Source organism: Barbus barbus, assembly GCF_936440315.1.
Source record: "Barbus barbus genome assembly, chromosome: 27".
Lineage (NCBI taxonomy): Eukaryota > Metazoa > Chordata > Actinopteri > Cypriniformes > Cyprinidae > Barbus > Barbus barbus.
This window is the reverse complement of record NC_136755.1, coordinates 12,520,603-12,541,755: the sequence shown is the minus strand read 5'-3', so window position 1 is coordinate 12,541,755 and position 21,153 is coordinate 12,520,603. Positions and strand designations below refer to the sequence as shown.

The window sequence follows — 21,153 nt, the reverse complement described above, 5'->3', positions numbered from 1 at the left end:
TGATGTCACATGGACTATTTTGATGATGTCCTTACTACATTTCTGGGCCTTGAAAGTGGTAGTTTTCTTGCTGTCTATGCAGGGTCAAAAAGCTCTTGGATTTCATCAAAATATCTTAATTTGTGCTCCAAAAATGAATGAACATTTTATGGGTTTGGTACAACACGATGACGAGTAATTAATGACAGAATTTTTATTTTTGGGTGAACTATCCCTTTAATCTGTTCTGTTGAGGTAAGATGGTTCATTGTGTGCTATTTTAGGCCACCATCTGACCCATCTGAGTTGTGAAAAGGTCTTCTGTGTCCTGTCTAGTACGGACATGTTAAATATTTGAGCACTTGATGCAATGGGAAAGCTGATTGTGACATGAAGGCTTCATCCTCTAGCATCCAGTTTGGCATCAAGTCCGCGCTCTCAATAATTCATTATACTCAACGTACAGAAGCGCTCCTACAGATTCATCCACCTTGAATTTCTGTTCTGTTTTATGGTTGTGTAGAAGTTTGTGAGAGAGATCAAAACATTGCAGTGTAGAGAATGCCTGATTTAAAGATAAAGTTAACTCGAAAATGAAAGTTTTAGATTATTTACTCACCTCTCATGTTGTCCTAAGCCTGGATCGCTCTGTGGATTACTTGATCGCGAGGTATTCAGCTGTCTCGTGTAACGCCTGTTTCACACATACTCCGTTTGCAGTGCGGATTTTTCTGCACCCATGTTAAAGGCCCTTTCAGGCGCCGCCAAAGATAAAAATATTTGATCTTTTTGTGAGCGCAGCCACGTCGGCTTTAACCAATCAGTGAACAGATTATTAACAACCAATCATAGAACATTGGACAGTTGAAAATGGAAGAGAAGATTGTTTTAAGTTTGATGGATTTTCCAGAATTGTATGACACATCTAAAATCTCATACAGAGACATAAATAAAACATCCAGAGCGTGGGAGCTTGTGAGCGCACGAGTTGGTTTGCCAGCTAAAAATACAAATATGTACAAAATGTCCAAACAGTACATTATTGCGCGTGGTTAAATGTCATGATAAACTAACTTTCAAAAGTTTGGATTTTCTGGCCCACCAAGGTTGAATTTATCGGATCAAAAAATCAGTAAATCAGTAATATTGTGAAGTATTTATTTTTTACAGACACACACACGCAGGCACAGCCGTTCAAATATAATGATTTGCTGCTTAAGAAACATTTATGGTTATTATTATAATGTTGAAAACAGTTTTGCTGATTATTAATTTTATGGAAACAGTGATAGTCAGAAATCTGGTTATGTAACATTTTTAAAAATGTTTAAGAGAAGTGGTGTGTGGCCAAGTATGGTGACACATACTCGGAATTTGTGCTCTGCATTTAACCCATCCAAGTGTACACGCAGCAGTGAACATACACCCGGAGCAGTGGGCAGCCAATGCTGCAGCGCCCAGGGAGCAGTTGGGGGTTTGGTGCCTTGCTCAAGGGTCTCACCTCAGTCGTGGTATTGAGGGTGGAGAGAATGTTGGTTATTCACTCCCCCCATCTACAATCCCTGCCGGACCTGAGACTCAAACCCACGACCTTCGGGTTACAAGTTCAAAGTTTACACTATTTAATTATCCAATTATTTAAATTGATTATTTTATTCAGAAATAATGCATTAAATTGAAGTGACAGTAATGATACAAATGCTGTCTGTGAGTGTGAGTGTGATAAAATCAATGGAGCCTTGGTGAGCAGAAGATGATTTTTTTTTTTCAAAAGCTCCAAACTTTTGAAAGGTGGTGTGCATCAGGTTCAAGAAGGCTAGATAGACACACAATCAATAATAAGTCATCTGTTTTATTTCATAATTTTTGTTTACTCTAACATTTGCTTTTCATTATCTACTGATTAATTGACTTTTTGATTTGATTACTATATACACGTGTTTGTAACTATATACACATTTCAAACAGATTTATCCTAGTTTAATATCTGTAGCCAGTTGATCATATTAGTTTATTCAATGGAGTGTTGCCAGGACACTTCTCCTTCAGGTGAGCTAAAATAGGTGCAGAATTTTTCTCTAACAGACACTGCAAGTCTGCTGCTGCTGTTGGCTCCCATTCTTAATACTGGCTGCAAAGAATCCTGGGAGTCACATGGAGAACTTCTGAAGAGCTGCATGCTCTTCCTCACATTTGTTGCCATGAATCCGTAGGAAATTGTTCAGAATGCATGTGGCTTTCACAATTGCCTCTGCTTTCTCAGGTGTAACAGCCATCATCCGCCTATAGACTCGCCACTGATTGGAGAGTATGCCAAAGGCATTCTCTACCACTCTTCTTGCCTGGGACAAGCGATAATTATAGACCCTCTTCTCTGTTGTGAGCTGCTGAAATATAATGATCCAGAATTTGGTGGAGCTTGTAACACCACGTTTGCCATCAATAGCTCCAATGCAGTTTGGAAAGTTCCACCTTTCCTGGAACTCTTTAGCAATTTCCACCCAATCTTGGGTTTCTGGTACTGGCATATATTCATTCATTCATTCATTCACCAACACATCCCAGATGACCTTGGTGACCTCATCCACAATTGTTGCTACGGTTGAAGTTCCTACTCTGTAGCTGAAAGCTATGCTCACAAATGAGTCTCCAGTTGCCAAAAACCTGTATTGAAAAAAGCACAATGTTGGGTATCTTGCAACTATAAATTATATAAAATAAGATATTGAAAACATTAACATCATGATATTCTGTAAAGTTTCTTTGAAATATGTATTGTGAAAAGGACTATACAAATAAATCTGACATTATTCATATATAATTCGCAATCATTCTTATTTTTTCAGCGTATTAACTCTTTTTCTGTTTTTGTTTTTAAACTTTTTTAATCTCTGGATAGTTGAAGTGAGGATTTTTTTTTTTAAATCTCAGGGACAAATATATGAAAGAAAGGAGAGCAATGAAAGACAAGAAGAGTGGGTCAGGAGGAGCAGACAGCCAGAAAGTCTGGAAATACTTTCACATCATGGCATTGCTTGAGCCCCATGTGAGAGAGAGGCCGACAAGCAGTAACATGGTGGAAAATGAAGAAGAACAGGAAGTTATTCTCACACTTGAGCCAGTCACAGTGCAGATAGAGCAGGAAGTGAGTGATATCAGTACAACTGAGGATTCACTTGTTGAGAATGAAAATGAGAACAGCTCACAAATGCCTAAGCAAAGTACATCAGTTCCTCAGGTACCAATGAAAAGGCGAAGACAGCAGGAAATTTATTTTGAGTCACATGTACTTGAAAAGGTGGACGAAATCTCCAAGCAGCTTAAAGACTGTGGCGATGAGGATAAATCTTCCTCATGAGTCTTGTACCAGCTTTTAAGAGACTGAGCAAGATACAAAAATCTACATGACATGGTCCTGCATGACATTCAGTTTAAAGAGAAGTAACTCTAAAAACAGTTATACATGTTCTGAAACACTGTTAGTCGCCCATCTCTTTTGTCTAACCTAATGTTCTCATTTATGTAACAGGAAGTTTTATATATATATATAATATAATACACACAAACTAATTTTGAGTATTAAGAACGTTTTTTAAAAATGACTTTAACATGTATTTGTTTTATTTTTAACTCAACTTGCTAATAAAAATTTTATTTTGATGAGTTATCAAACAAATGTAATGAAATGATTGCATTTACCTGAGACGGATGGAAAGCCGCTCCTTTGAACTGATGGGTTTCCTCGTGTTTGTTTCTGTCTTTGTGATCCTTCTCATGAAGTAGTTCTCCTTTTTTTCTCTCCTAACGTTACCCGTTTGTCCTCTTTTTTTTCCTTTTGTGTTTGAGCACATCAATAAGAATTTTTTGCATTTCCAGCAAAGCCCTGCGCCTGGCATGCATTGTTTAGGCTCAATTAATCTTCTAAAAATTCTCCTTTAAAATTATATTTTAATTATAAAATTATTATTTCCCTCAAATATTTTCTGAAATTGTGACCTCACAGGTGATGCTCTTAAGGCAAATCTTCAAAAACAACTCCACTTGTGCCAAACGAAAAAAATAACTAATAATGACAATAATTAATGACAGAATGACACAAACGTTGTTTTATTTAGTTTTTAGTAAATACAAATGTGACCTTGACAACTGTAACTATGGCAATGTCCGCCCAGAGACCGCGTCACGAACACCGCCTCAACTGCACAAAACGCTTCTGCTACGAGAGAAAGCAGCCCCGTTATGGAATTATTTTTGTGTCTTTATCATTCAAACAAAAATTCTGTATTTGAGAGCAAAACTAATTATTTTGTAATTAAAAAATAAAAGTTTGCAAAAAAAGTCTTCTTAAGGTTCAAAATTAAAGTAATTGAAAACAAAATAATTTGCAGTGCGTGTAAATCTTTAAAAAATATATATTTTTCTTTGTGCACTTCAAAAACTTTTCATCACTAATCCACAAATGTTGCTCTCTTTCCTGCCTTCTTTTTTTGCGGGTCTAAAACTTTTGTTTGCGAGTTGAAAAGTTTTGCTTGCGAGTGAAGCTGTGTGTCAGTGGGCGGTCTCTACGCACCAGGATGAAAGGCCCTTTTCTATTGGCCACTCTCGATTGAAGTGACCACGCCCACTACGCTTTCCCGCCACTGACGCCAGTCTGACAGAAGAGCGAGCTTCTAGCAGCAGCAATGGCCAGCAACCGCTCCTTTACTGGGTAAGTTAACATCTTAAATTCAGTGACTAGTGAACTGAATTATTCTGTCTTCTCATGCTCCCCCACCTAAATACATAACGTTAGCTAAGCCTGTCTGTAGTTGGTGATACCGCTGTATAGATTTGATTAGACAACAGTAACGTTACCTTAGCGACAAGTTTCTATAGTCTTTGGTTAGCTAGCAGTTTTGTGTGTGTGTGTCTGCCAACTTCAGAAAGGAAAAATACGGTACAATCGCGTGTATGTATTTTATGTAAGTGCCTAACGTTATGTTAATTAAACTACACACACACACACACACAAAACAGCTAGAAGCTGGCTCTTCTGTCAGACCAAGCGGCAACCTCCCCGTCTCTCTCTTAAACCAACACGGAAGTGAGTTAAACTTGAGGCTGGTGTCAGAAGTGAGTCAAATCTGTATCTCCTCCATGTTAAAATGCCAACTTTTACAGCAGAAAAAAACGTGTTTACAGCCTGGTGTCTGAATGTGTTTTGGTCTATACAGCTAATTTTGCCCTTCATGACAACTGTGAGGGGGTGATCCGTTTAGTTGATTAATCCTTAAAGTTCTGCATAATTAAGGGTGTGTCCACGCTTGAGTGACAGGTGGATTCCCGCTGCTGTGGTCATTAGCCGTGTGTCTGCTGTCTGTTAGCCGTCACGTTACCTCAGCTAATTTATCGTAAAAATAAATAAATTCCAGCCACTAATCTTAGCATTTCTGCCATGTTTGCTGTGTCGGGATTATTTCACTGTCATAATGACTTGCTGTTCAATTCAAAATCAACCGCCGGCGCCAATATCTTGTAGTATCCAAGACAACGTGATTCGCGTCGAGGTAGGTGGGCGTGGTTTCAGCACCAGGCACCTCAGCTCCACCCAGGTACCGCTTCTTTGCCCATTTTCGTTTATCCGGGAGTGACGCGCTGCCAAGATGGCGACGGTCGGCTACGCCCACTTTAGGCTTCAAAAACGGGCTGTATCCGAAATCGCCCCCTATACCCTCATTCACTATTCCCTACATTAGTCCACTCATATAGTTCACTTGAAGGAGTGAATGAAAACGAGTGAGTGAATTCGGACACTAAGTGCACCGGAAGGACTGCCGCTTTTGCATAGTTTGCTTCCTGTTAAATAATAATTTGATATGGGCAGCTCCAATAGTAAGATTGAAGGATTTATCTAGAACTCAGTCACGGAAATTATGTATAAACCCTAATAGTCAATTTACAATTAATTTGTACCTGTGTTGTATTACGCCGTGGACGAGCGCTTCTAAAATTAATGGATGGATTATTCAGCTGTGGGCGCCACCTTCTGGTGAGACGCGGGAATTCAATCGTCGCGCGACTCTCTCAGTGCATTCTGGGGATTCTCTAGCCGTTGAGTGTACATCGCTTGTACACTCGTTTTTGCGGTGCATTGTGGGATTGAATGAGTGCACTCGAGAACATCCACTATGGTTTCGAACACCACTTAAAATGGCTGTCCCCTCAAATAGTGCACTATTTGAGGGTATAGGGGGCGATTTCGGATACAGCCTATATGTCAGACTGGCGTCAGTGGCGGGAAAGCGTAGTGGGCGTGGTCAACCTGTCACTTCAATCGAGAGTGGCCAATAGAAAAGGGCCTTTCATCCTGGTGCGTAGAGACCGCCCACTGACACACAGCTTCAAGCAAGCAAAACTTTTCAACTCGCAAACAAACGTTTTAGACCCGCAAAAAAAGAAGGCAGCTGAGAGCAACATTTGCGGATTAACAACTCAACTCAGATCAAAAGTTTTTGAAGTGCACAAAGAAAAATATATATTTTTTAAAGATTTACACGCACTGCAAATTATTTTGTTTTCAATTCCTTTAATTTTGAACCTTAAGAAGACTTTTTTTGCAAACTTTTATTTTTTAATTACAAAATAATTAGTTTTGTCAGCGATAGAAGCGTGTTAAATGAATTGGACTGTTCTTTGCTAAAAGCTGGTGAAACATCTTTACGAAACACTTTTAGTAAACAAACTCAGTAGAACCTTTTAGAGTTGTGAAAATTGCATTATTCCTCAAAAAAAATGTAATATGGCGATATCTCTACTTTGAGAGAAATTATTTTTATTATACTTTTTTTTTTTTTTTTTACATAAAACATTTTTAATATAAAAAAATGAAGTAATCTAAATGCTTTTCTTTTTCCATACAAGTTCATACAAGTTCAGTGGACTGAAGTACATCCACAGGTTTGGATTCACATGAAGGTGAGTAAATAATGACTTTAAGGAGATGTCAGTAAATTTCTTGTTAATATCTAAATGAGGTGCTTGATAAATAATGAACATAGAATAATTGTAATTATTTTATTAATAAAACATTTTTTGCAATAATTTATTAAAAATGTTATGATTTCCATGCAGTTTAAGGGTACAAGAAATATGAATGAACACATCCACTTTGATTTGTTCAAGAGCTCCTGTGTGTCTGTGTGTGTGCCAGTGCAAACACACGGGACGGTACAGCAGTGGAGCACACAAGTGTACACTTCCAAAAAGCACTGTATAGAAAAACAAAACAACATAGTTGTGGAGTTCCTCTTTTTTGTTTTTGATGGGCAGTGATGAGTTTTGTGAACTCAAAAGAGATGACAAATAAAAAATTTAAATAAAGCAAAAAGACCAAAACAAAAAAAGAGCGATAAGTCTTCCAGCACAGAATAAATAGTTTGTATAGCGATGTGTAAACTTGTAGACAGCACGTTTTCACACAGTGGCAAACAGACATACACGCTCACTGCTAACATTCTGTCTTTTTAACGTCATTTGTAACATCCCCCACTATCATTGTATTATACCTCTACAGAAAAAAATAAGTTGTTTACATTATATACATTAGAAGTGGTTGTTCATTCTCCTGGGGTGATGACAAGGCCTTGCTATTGTTTGTTGCATGATGCAAAGATAGACCAGTTCACACCAGAATACGCATGGAGTCCAGTCCAACAATTTTCTTGAATCTTGTAGACTGAATTCCTGAATCTCTGCACAAATGAATGTTTTCTTGTTTTAGAAGAACACAACATTTAGAACATTTTCAGTTTTGTAGTTAACATCACAGATTTAAAATGTCCAACAAATCAGCTCTTGACTTAATTTCCAAGGTTATTGCCAAGACGGTCCTAAACAACCAGATGTGCATTCCACAGACCATGATACATTTTCAAAAGCAACGTGTTAGCGAGTTAACCTTGTGTTTCGCTTGATTCACAAACACAGTGTTTTGAATCCACAGCATAGAACATGTCCAAATAGAAATCATATAAAGCACTACCTTGGTCTTTATTCAGTTTTTGTGTTTTTCTAGTGATTTCCTTAAAATGAGACGTCACAAATTCGCTTTTCCCATAACGGTAATGACATGAATACATACTGTAGACGGACCAGAGTTTACCTTTCAATTTTTAAAAGAACAGTTTGTGGTGCATGGTACACTCTGAATGTCTTCGTGTTTGTTTTTAGTACACTTCAAAGTGTAAGACTGTAGTTAGGATTGTACTGAGAAGCGTGATCCTCATGAATAATGAATTCCTGTGCAATGTCAACATTAGTGTCATAACTATACACCAAAAGTACAGGTAGTGTAAAACATATTTAGGATATGATTCTTCCTTCCAGCTTAATGCACCATCAAGAACATACTGTAAATGTACTTATCTATACAGTTTGAATGAGCTTATTATTGCCACTTTCATAATTATGTTGTGCATTTGTCAGAAATGATTGCAAAATTAAATCTATAATGTATGCATAGGACACCATGCATGAAAGATTAAAAAATAAATAATTTTTTAAATAAATCTCATACATTCTTTATGTATACATACTTTACCGTATGATTACTCTGAATAAAAGTTCTATAATCTCTTGATAATCTCTTGTTGATAATTACATTTCATCAGGCTTCTGTAGCCTGGACTAATTAATATTATGGTCATCATTATGATTTAAAAGTAGAGTAATGAATCATGCCCTCTCCTTGAGCAGATAACTTGTAAACATCCCATTCACTCCAACTCCGTCTAAAAGACATTGATTTAAAATAGATATTTGAGATGATTATTATTGTTAAATTTGTATACCAAAGTTCCTATTTATGCCTCGAAGTTTAAAACCGCAGTAACCAGCAGCCTGCAGATAAAATAGGACCAGTGGATTTCAGTAACTGCCTATTTTATGACATTAAGTTGTATGAAATTATGCTTTTATTGAATTAATTTTAAAAGGTTGTATTGAGAGTATACTGTAACTATATGCCATATACTGTATGTAAGGTTTTTAAATGAAATACAATATGTAAATGTGAGCTAGCCCTTTTACTTCTACTGATTCTCTGAGCTGAATTAACACTTCATTTTCATTGTTGCTTATTACCCTCTATCTCTCCATAAAAATATATATTTTTAGAAGTTACAATCTTTTAAGAACATTATAAGACATAACAGATCATCATTTAATGTCAGTACATATACACATTTTTTTCAATGTGAATGAATTAATCTGTTAATGAAATATTACTGAACATTATTGTAGGTTATTACCATAACAAATTTTAAAAGGAGGTTAAAGGGCAATGAGAAACAATGAACATATAAAGTCAGTATGCAAATAAATTAGATATCTTGATTTGTAATGTCCAGTGTACATCATGTTTTTTCTCTAATATTGGACATTAGATATTAGTGTTCACATGTGCCAAAGATGTTTCGGGATACTGACTGCTGAATGTGCCAAACAACATATCATAAAGACATTGAAGAATAAACACTGTTGAAATGAATTTGTTAAATAAGCGCTGATTATAGTTAGAATGAAAACTCAGTCATAGTCATAAGCTGCAAAAGTCAAGTCAAAATGTAGACAATCGCCTCCGTGTACTGAAAAACTCATCGTGCATTAGAAACGTCAGTCTAGGTCGTGGCCGTCATACTAAGACAAGCTCCCGTGGCGTTGTGGGATTTTTGCGTATCTGTTTGTGGTGTTGCATTTAAAGGTCTTTGTCATCGTGACTCATTAATGAGCGTGAGGTACTATGACAACTGCTGTTAGCAAACGCAACTCTGTTGTGTTTCTCCTTCTGCTTTCCCAAATAGTTGAGACAATGAATGTCACGTTATCACTAGATAACAGCCACACAGAAGGAAGTCACTAGTTAAAGAAATTCTCGATTCATTGGCTTCATATGGATCATATGTGCTGTCACTGTTTTTGTCACCCGCTTGACACAATAAGGTCCATCAGGCTCGAGTAAGACACACGTTACAGTAACAAATCTGACAGAAACTAAAACCAAGACACCGACGGTGAGATATCAGCTGAAACAAACTCTTGCCTTTGATATGGATGATACGTAGCTTATTTCAGATCATTTATATTTTGAGTACATTTCCAGATTTACAAAAGTAGCATGACACCAGCCCTAGCTGATGCTCCCTATCATTGCAGAGGCAAGACATTGTGCAAAGTTCACTGCACACAGTAACATTTCTGTAGCAACTATGAGGTAATTTCACTGTTGCTAAGAGCTAGGTGATGTATTACACAATGTCACTCTGGTACTGGGGCGGACCATTCAGCCATTTCTCCCCTGGTACGTGCAAAGACACGCATCCTCCACCCGAGCCCTTTTAGCCCAAGCTACAACCATATAGGATTCACACATGTTGGGTTTTTAATCAACCAAAACAAAAACAGAAGGCGGGTAAACTGATGGACTGCACCGGAAAGTCAAAACGAGGCTTTGTTCATACATGACTTGCTCTTATTAAGTTAATTACACTTGTGCTAATTTTTCAGACCCGCTGTTTAATACAATACAGTCTTGCTGTGTGGACCGCTTCTTTTGTGTAACCTCGCAGCTTTCTGTGAGGATATTTTGGTTTTGCTCTGCATGGCGTACCACTTCCCTGTTATTATCGTAATTTGTGAGTCTTCTTGTTCTGTAACAGCCGGTCACGTGACAGCTATCGTACATGTCAAGCATAGGGCTGCATCTGCGCGTTTCAGTCCCGATATGCAGGATCAACTCGCTCAGCTGTAATGGAAGACTGACCCTCTAAAATCGCCGGTTTTATCTCTTACGTCCCTCCCTCTCAGCTGGACCTGTATTTTGATACTCTGATACCAGGATAGGCCTACATGATGCTAGCTGTTTTTGAAGAAAAACAATGTGCGGTACATGTCTATCCAGGTGAGAACAGTTTGCCCGCGTTACCCTGAAACACTCCCTTGTCCTTAGCAAAAAATTGAGACGCTAATAGTCTTATTTACCATTAACCACATTTTCACACCATTGGGACACTGAAGCAATACAACAAATTCATACGGCGTATGTGTCTCTTCCTGGTCGCTGTTTGTAAAGTTCTCCGAGCACCAGGCCTCGTCAGAATAATTCATTTCACAGCATATTCAAAGCTCACTTTGATGTTCGAATATGGTATTTACATGGCTGTTGACATGGTGAATAAAGAGGTGGAGTCCTTGGTCACATACATTGCCCATTTCCCGCAAGTTCCAGCAGAATCGATGTGCACGGATTTCGTGGAAAGGCTGCCGGCGGAAGCGTCTCTTTTTTTACCAGATAAGGCTGCAGCTCCTGTCCTCCATTGATCAGCACTGCTGTTTAGGGGGGCGGGGGGCGTTGAGTCCATCGAGTTAGGAACGGGAGGTGACAGGACCGAGAGGATGGATACATAGTCTGGGTTGGGTTTCCATGTGAGGACCTCCAGTCACCTCCCTCCTAGCCTGAAAGATCAGTTCTGCTCTGATGTGGCCATGGATGGTGGGAGGGGGGTCACGAATGCATGAAGAGTTGGACCCCCCTGGGTTGCTCACACGCTTCTGTTTAACTGCTGATATTGCTCAGTCTGTCTTAAAATAAAAAAGCTGATCGCTTCTTCGGAGTGCAGGGCAGGCGGCGGGCCTCACAGGCCGGACACCATCACCCTGTAAGAGGGAGGCATGTGTCTGTGGCGCGGGCTGGAGGCCGGGCTGCTTGTGGGACTGATGCAGCTCGCATCCACCCCTCCTATGGAGGGCAGATAGGCGTGATGCAGGATCGGCAGCTGCAGGGACAGTCTGCGCTGTATGCTGCGAACACAAACCACAAATGGTTGTTATACATAAAAGACAAAATTCCTCATTTTATGTTATGCTCTTTAGTGATTGCGTGTTTAACAGTGGGGACACTTGCATGCATGTAACAGAAGTTCATTTATAATTATATCACATAGTCACATAGCACATTTAAATCAGCAATGACTTTGCCACATACTCTCAATTAAGGGTTCAAGGTTTAGCTGGTTAGCATGACCTCTTTGGTCCCTGCTGGCAGATGCCATAACTACACCATCTGGACCTACACTATTGCTCAAAAGTTTTGGGTTGGTAGTATTTTTTTTTTTTAATGCCTTCAGTGTCACATGATCCTTCAGAAATCGATCTAATATGCTGATTTAGTGCTCAAAGGATTTATTATTATTATTATTATCAATGTATGCTTTGGATAAAAGCGTCTGCTAAATGCATAAATGTAAATGTTAAATATAGTCGCTAGTGAAGGGTTAGGGACTGTGCTTGTTCTTGTGGTACAGTATGCACCTGACTGTGTGGATCAGCTGAAGTAAAGTCCATTTCATTCCTGTCTTGTGTCAGATTCAAAATGCACCCCAAGAGGCCGGAGCCCTTTAAATCAATTACAGAAGCCAAATGGCAGTTATATAAAGTGCACACACCACACCTCTCATGATTGGTTTTACGATTTGTGTCTCTTTGAGTTATTACTTTCAATTAAATATTAATTTCATACATTAAGGAAAATGTCTTCTGTGTTTAGAAATAATTAACATCGATTAGTCAGATGTTGCAGGCTCACTTGCAAAAACAAAAAATAAATATAGCTGCAAGCAGCAATAACTGGGGTTCAAGCATTTTAAGCCCTAAGGTGGTATGCTTTTAGGGTCTAGGCCAACCTGGATGTATAGCTGACTCTAAAAACACATCGAAAATGGACAATAGGCACACACACACACACACACAAATAGAAATGAAATTAAATGGTTAAACTATCATATTAATAATCATTAAGCTTGCTTACACACGCACACACAAACACACACATACACGGACATTTGGGGGAAGTCGTGGCCTAATGGTTAGAGAGTTGGACTTGTAATCCAAAGGTTGTGGGTTCGAGTCTCCGGCTGGCAGGAATTGTAGGTGGGGGGAGTGAATGTCCAGCGCTCTCTCCACCCTCAATACCACGACTGAGGTGCCCTTGAGCAAGGCACCGAACCCCCAACTGCTCCCCGGGCGCCGCAGCATAAAATGGCTGCCCACTGCTCCGGGTGTGTGTTCACGGTGTGTGTGTGTTCACTGCTGTGTGTGTGCATGTTGGATGGGTTAAATGCAGAGCACGAATTCCGAGTATGGGTCACCATACTTGGCTGAATGTCACTTCACTTATACATGCACACATATTTTGTTAATAAACTTGAATTAAATGTGATTTTAAAAGTCATAACAATGATTTTATAAAATCTCCTTAAGAAAAGCTATGAACAGTACTGTTTTAGTGTTTCATAAGCCCATTAGTGGTCTTCAGCTGCCATCTAGTGGTTATAAATAGCAATTTCTCATATGACACTGTGTTTTTGACATTTAGAACTATTATAGTCCCCCCCCCCCACAATCTCTATTAAATTTTGCATGCTTGTCTAGAATGAAATTATGCATCATGGGCTTTCTTTTAGTATTAATAAGACTTTGGGTACACTATGTAAATAGCATATTATAAAATGACCGGTTTATAGTTGTGCAAATGCAAATGTTCAACATTGTTTTGATAAATATTGACCTAGAGAGTCTAGAGAACAGTACTGCACTGATTTGATTGATTTTTAGTTAAAAACTGAAGGCTAGTTGACAAAAGCATGTTTTTTAAATAATCTGAAATACTTAAAGAACAGTTTGATTAACAGCAGTGATCGTAGAGGCAAAGTTGATCAGAATGAGAAGATCTATCGTATGATATGAAGATATAGTGTATAAGTGAATATTATGAACATTTTATTGCAATTTTAGATCATCTACTACAGAAATACTGTGTTTTTGAGGCCTGTTTCACTGTTATAGCACCACCTATGGTCCAATCTCCATGAAACTGTTCATGCTTGTTAAGAGTCATCTGACACATGTTTTCACCAAGTTTTTTAAACCTTCGAGTTTTCGTTTAGGTTTTATAGGCTTTTGGGCATATGTAGCCACGCCTCTTTTCTAAATGACCTGTTATAGCTAACCAAAGGACAAAATATTATTATTTTTTGATAATTATTGATCTAGAGAGTCCAGAGAATATTACTGCAGTGGTTTGATCGAGATTGAGGGTAAAATCAGGGATTAGTTCGCCAAAGTAGATTTTGAACATATTTGTGAATATTTAATAAACGATTTGATGCACAGCGTTACTCCCAGAGGCAAAGTTGCTCAGAATGAGAAGATCTATCATATGATATGAAGATCATGTGTTTGTGTGAATATATGAACATGTTCTAGACTTTGAGGTCATTTTATACAGAAATATTGTGTTTTTGAATCCTTTTTAACTGTTATAGCGCCACCTATGGTCCGATCTCCATGAAAATTTGTATGCTTGTTAAGAGTCATCTGACAGATGTTTTCACCAACTCTCGCAAAGTTTCACGTTTTTGTCTAGGCTTAAGGTTACATGTGGCCACGCCCCCTTTTAAATGAGCTAATTATAGCTAACCAAAGGACAAAATTCTAATTTGTTTTCGATAATTATTGATCTAGAGAGTCCAGAGATTATCACTGCAGTGGTTTGATCGAGATTAAGTGAAAAACCAGCGACTAGTTCGCAAAAGTAGGTTTTTAACATATTTCTGAATAATTAATGAACGATTTGATTGACAGCAATGGTTCTTGAGGCAAAGTTGTTCATTATGAGGAGCTCTATCAAATGATATGCATATTGTGTGGATATGTAAAACACCACGTGATTACAGAGCCAAAAAACTCGTTAGCGTCAACTAGTGGCCGATTTCTTTCAAAATTCTTACAGACCTTTAGGGCCATGAGTCGAACATGCCCACCGAGTTTTGTTCCGATCGACCTCCATTAAGCTTGTCTAAGAAGTGCTCAAAATTCATTGGCCGATTGCGGCCATGTTTTTTGAGATACGCCAATATCCTCATATACCATTATGGCACATTGGACAAAGACACTGCATACCAATTTTCAAGTCTATCAGATTAACGCTTGCATAGTTATAGCTGTTTTTATGTTTTTTCAATCATATAGCGCCACCAAGTGGTAGAGCTGCGCATTTTTTTTTTATTTGACCAGAAATTTTCCTCACATACACGTCTACAGAGTTTGGTGAAGATATCTTATTTCGTTCACGAGTTATAGCCTTTTTTGTAAAATTGGCCCTCGACTTCGAACGTTTTGGGGTTCCATTGCGAAACTGAGTCGAAATTTCAACTTTGTTTTGATAATTATTGATATTCGCTGTCCAGAGAATATTTCTGCAGTGGTTTCGTTCCGATCGGGTGAAAAACCTAGGACTAGTTCACAAAAGTAGTTTTCGGATATCACTTCTAGACCCCAAATCACAGTGACTCAAGGATTCCAAAAATGTAAAAAATTTGAGTCTACGACAAGCGGTTAAGGAGCTATTAGCATTTACGCATTTTTGATCACTGTACGCATTTTTGATCACCGATTGGGGCGAGTCTTTGGATCTGAATCCTAACAATTACAATAGGGTTTCAGCACTACGTGCTTGAACCCCTAAAAATGTGAATGTCATTAAACTAAAAAGTATTTGTTTATCCTTTACTGCAGACATAGAGAACAGGCTCAATAAATTACACATTGCATATTCCCATGGCAGAGATGGTGTTATTTAGCAGGGTCAAGGGACTAGGGATGCAGCGATTAACCGGTTCCGCGATTAACCGCGCTTTAAAACGTCACGGTTAATTAATCGTAAAGGTTTCGCAAAACCGAGTGTTTCTGTTGCACGGAGCTGAACTGTTGCAGCTTGTGCAAAATGAAAACAAAGTCACACTAGTGGTGCACCAGCTTCAAATGACGCGCTGCTTATCAGAGACACGGAGGCTACTACACTAATTACATTAGTGACAGAGGGACTAAACAGCAAAGCTTTATTTCCACCAAAGAAATGCCTGTTGATAGTAGTGTGCAGGGCTCCACAGTGCGAGCATTTCACTCGCATTTGCGACTAAAAATAGATGTGTGCGAACTGGAAAATCTATTTAGGAGCACAAGTGCGAATACAAAAAAAAAAAATACAAAACAGCCTAACTTATACAGTAGCCTATAACAAACGTATTAATTTATTCTGTTTATTTATGGAAAAATTGCGATGCAGCCTCATATGATTACTTTAGAACTTTAAAAAGGCAACGGTTTAATTTAAATGAGCACAGATGAGAAGAAAAGCGGAGCTAGTTAAAGTGAAGACGCGCTGAATGACGCACATTCGCCACTAGAGGGCGCTGCCGTTACCCCGGTAACCCAGTAAACAAATAAGCTGCGCTACTTTCCTAAAACTGTGTAAATAATGTTTCACACTCACAGTCATTTAGATATTTATATTCGCTTTAGTCTTCACAATAGCATCAAATAATTCTTACTTAAAGACTTAATGAGCTATTTATTTTCAAACATTTTTTCTAACCTAAACATGGCCCATCCACTGATCTATAATAGAGAACAGTGGGCCTATCTATATATCAACGACTGATTCGTTATTATTGTTCAGTAACACAAGTTACATTAGTTAACATGAAAAAAACAATGACTGCATTTATTAATAATGCTATCTTAATTTAAACTTTTAATAATACATTATAAAATCAAAAGTTGTCTTAATATAATTCAATGGAGCTAACATTAACTAACATAGTTGTATTTTTTATTAATCAACATTAACAAAGAATATTAACTACTGCAACAATTAGCTATTGCACATTTTTAGTTAATGTTAACCTGCTTTAACTAATGTTAACACATGGGACCTACCTATTGTTCTTTCGTTCATTATTTTCAAAAGAGAAATACAAAAGCCAGCAATAAATAACACTTTAACATCTAAAGAGTGTTCATGTGATTTTATACATTATTAATGTTGGGAAATGAATAAATGCCTAATAATCGTCATAATCGTAAAACCGTGATTATTCATCAGACAATAATCGTACCAGCAAAATCTATAATCGTTGCATCCCTACAAGGGACCATCAGCTACTGGGGTAAGTGTGTGTATGTATGCGTGTTTGTGTGTGTGTGTGTGTTTGATGAACAGTGACACACTGCAGAATCGCTTCTCTGTACAATCAAACATTCATGTCCTGTAGTCCTCTAATTCTACTCTCCTGTCTATTTTCAGGGTCCAGTGCCTTCCACTCTCACTCGAAATCACATGTTATGTAACCACAGCTCCCCCCCTCTCTTTTTTTTCCCTCTGTCCCTGAACCTTCCTTCCATTTACTTTTTTTCTTCCTGATCTTTATTTTGCACTGCCTAGTTAATGAGTTTATACAACAGAATGTTGCATCTATAGTGTCACCAAAAACTATTTGGACAATCAAGATCTTTAAAGAAAGAACCACGAAAGAACATTTCTTCCTGTGTTAATGCATTTCCCCTGTTTTTAAATAGCTAATAGTACATGAGTGGCATTTCAGTAGATGACGTATGACGTAGGCGAGAAGTGACGAACACGGAAGTGCAGAGGAGAGAGCAAAACAAAACAGCGGTCACAAATTAGCACAAAACAAGGATTTATAAAGAAAAATGTCAGAGGATTCCGATATAAGGCAAGAGGAAACTGGTTTTCCTTTGCTGTAAACAAAACTTGGTTTTCGCTACGTTATGCCTAGTTTACGTTATACCTACATCCTACGTCATCCGCTGGAGCTCCACACTAGTGAACAACAGTATGACAGTAAGCAGAAGCTAGAGATTACAGTTTATAAAGTTTTAAATATGGATATTTTTCTTACACAAATGCATTGCCTTGCTTCAGAAGGTGTTTATTAACCCCCCGGAGTCATATGGAGTACGTTTTATGATGGATGTATGAACTTTTTTGGCTTCAAAATCTCGACCCTCATTCACTGCCATTATAAAGCTTGGAAGAGCCAGATTTTTTTTTTATATAACTCCGATAACATTCGTCTGAAGGTATACAATCATATAAACCTAGGATGCTTGAAGGTGAGTAAATCATGGGGTAATTTTCATTTTTGGATGAACTATCCCTTTTAAAAATTAGACCCTGAAATTATGATTTCATTGAATGAATGCATGAATGAATGTTTTATAATGTAAAAACTAGCAAATCTTTTGTCAAATGTTATGTTTGGAAAGTGTGCTTGTGCTTTTATCTTAATAAATTCCACTTTGCCTGATATTTAAAAAAAAAAAGAAGCTAATTCATAGATTTTTAGGTGTCCAAACACGTTTCCGGCATACTGTGAATGCCGGTGTGTAAACTTACTGTTCAGGTGAGTTGATGTCTTCTAGTGGACCTCTGCTTATCCTAGAAGGATCCATGGATCCCCACTGAGCCTGAGGTTTCTGCTCTAAGTGGTTCTTCAGAGATTTCTCTCCATCTGAAAACAAAGGCATGATGTTCAGAAAGCTGCCTTTCCATCAAGATGTCAGTGGTGGATTCAGCTGAAAACTGAGTCAGAACTTGCACCTTATATGACACTTCAGCTTGACATGTTTGGGGGTGAATAATGTATAACACTCCCATAAATTGTTCTTTTTCTCTGGGTGACAATAACAGAGGAAAAGAGTGTCACATACTGAAATGAGTCACAGACTGACAGCTGTGTGTGATCGACAGGTGAGGAACACGAGGTTTGATATCCACTTCTCTTACCTTTGCCGTCAGTGAAGTTGCGTATGCTCAGAATATTGTTGACATCTTGGTAGTGGTTTTGTTTAATGTATGGAGTCTTTTCTGGAGTGTCCTGGAGTTGCATTGTAACCTCTTCTAGTTCCTTATCCAGCTGTAACACAAAATAAAAAAAAAAAATCTTTATTTAATCACTTAATTTAATTTAATTCCTGGTTCATGAATTTTTTTTTCTCGCGATTTTGAAATACAAAAAAATGTGAAACATACAGTAATGTTTCATTAATCTAAAATACTGTAAGTAGAAAAAACATTGATTGATCAAAACAAAAATGCACACTTTTGCTCCCAAAAATATTTAATAGTCTTGATATAATAATATATTTGTCTTGTAAAATCCCTTTAATCTGCATGGTGTAGATGGATTAAGCATTACTTTCAATATAAAAATAAAATTTGTTATTTAATTCCTAATCTAATCTTTGAAAAAATGGTTGGCTTCGTACTGATGTGGATGATAGGTGTGACGTCTGTGGAGCAGAGAGGGAGGATGCTGTCCACTTATTTTTTATTTGCATTGATAGTAAAAATGTTTTGGATAGATTTGGAAGGCCTCCTTTGTAAATATTTAGGCATGAAAGTTTATTTTTCTGAGAAAGATGTATTTTTCTATTTTAATAGAGAAAGATTACCACCAAATGTGACCTTTATTGTTAATCTTTGTTTGATTATGGGGAAGTACCATATACATAAACAGAAATGGGCTAAAGGAAAACACAATTTTTTATTATCTTAGATCGATATGAAACTTTATATTGAGTTACTACTTGGGTTGAAAAATAGTAAAGCAAAATGCACTAGGTCTATATGTGACTTTTGTACGCTATTTGTATGATTGTCTCATACCTTTTTCTTTTTTTTCCTTTTCATTTTTTTTCATTATTATTAATTTAATTTTTTGTATAAAAATTTTACTGTATGTTCTCATATTTTACATTGTAGTCTGTTCAATATTTTCTATACAATATGTTTGAATGACTGCTGTTATGTTCATTGGCTGTAATATGACTGACATTTAATTTAAAAAATAAAACAAATCTGCATGGTGCTGTATTAGTAATTGCTAGCATAATTTTAGTTAATGTATTGTCATTCTAAGAATTTAAAAATTTTTCAATTTATGATTGACTTCAATCACCTCTGTAATTCTCATTCGGAGGCGGTGGTTGTCTGACTGTAATCCATCCAGACGGGAAGTGTTTGCCTGGTTAACACTGGTTACTGAGGTGGACGTCTTGGAATCTTCCTTCTTTTGGTTCTGGGTGAACTTTAACCTCCGGTTCTGAGTGGCAGCATCCGGGTTTGTACGCATTGTGATAAACTAACAAAAAAGAGAAGACAAAGACATACTGTCGAGATCCTGGCATTGATTCTGTGTAGGATGTATTTGTTTAGAGGGAGAGTGGAATCTTTGCAGTCTTTCAAATTTCAGTGTGTTTATTTCCAGAGAGCTCCAGGGGATGCAAAGTAAGCACTGTTCTCAATTATATTCAGGTGAACTTGCTAGGGATTTGCACAAATCAAATGCCAGAATGTGCCTTTCGCTGACCTCTACAATTCTTTACCCATAGGGCTGGATCAGGCCGTACATTGCAGTACTTACTTTTGGCACAAAAACCAGACACAGCGTGATGGTGCTGCAGAAGATGATGACCAGTGCCACGATGCAGAACTGCACATTAGGCTGATCCCGGGTCAGGAAGGACACCGCTGCCCCGATGATACACATGATGCCCACATTATACACACTCATGCCGATGTACTTGCTGTCGTTCAGGGCTGGAATGCTCACGTTTCTGGTCTCCCAGGCCAAGAAACATCCAAACAGCTAGACAAAGAGAAAAGCGCAAACAATTACTTATCATTACAGATTTTGCAACCTGTAGGCTGTGCACAGTTCCATGCAAATATATATTTTACACCAGATCTAAGACAGAATAAGATTATTGGTTATATGACATCTTCGATAGACAACCATTTTCACCTACATCACTCTGTGCGGCCCTCAGTTTACAGTGATGAATCATGAAGCCAGTGAGAATGAACTGAGCCTGATTTATTTAGCACCCTACTGCCTCTAAAGGCAGCTAACAACACCTGTCCAACTTTCTCAGGAAGTCAGAGCAGTAATCAAAGCACCTTTGTGTGACACTAGAGTGAACTCTGAGAAATATGACTCAGCTAACTCAATGACGCACACTCAGATTTGATTCTGCACCCACTCGCCACAAATCTATTCAATCTCTTTTTCCTCGTTCACCCTCTCATTCTCTCTTTCTTTTCTTGTTCTACTTAAACATGTTGGCTGTAAGTGAAGCTATGCTGATTTAGCAGCAGGTTTTCAAACATGGCAAGAGAAAGTTCAGAATTGTCACATATCTGAGAAGAGAACATGAGAGTGATGTCATTTTCACTTGTACACTATTACGATATGATGACTACTATTAGCTTCAGTT

General features: G+C 37.8%; 1 protein-coding gene across 1 annotated transcript in view; it reads right to left on the bottom strand.

Moving 5' to 3' along the window:
- Positions 1–11,648: 11,648 nt before the first annotated feature.
- Positions 11,649–21,153, bottom strand: part of LOC306847228 (gamma-aminobutyric acid type B receptor subunit 2-like) — a gene marked incomplete at both ends in the record, with an annotated part of 228,733 nt that continues 219,228 nt past the window's right edge. The window contains 5 exons of the mRNA XM_079381059.1: positions 11,649–11,814; positions 18,272–18,386; positions 18,662–18,791; positions 19,836–20,018; positions 20,301–20,525. Coding sequence (XP_079237185.1) covers positions 11,649–11,814; positions 18,272–18,386; positions 18,662–18,791; positions 19,836–20,018; positions 20,301–20,525 — 819 coding nt within the window. The remainder of the gene's footprint in view (positions 11,815–18,271; positions 18,387–18,661; positions 18,792–19,835; positions 20,019–20,300; positions 20,526–21,153) is intronic.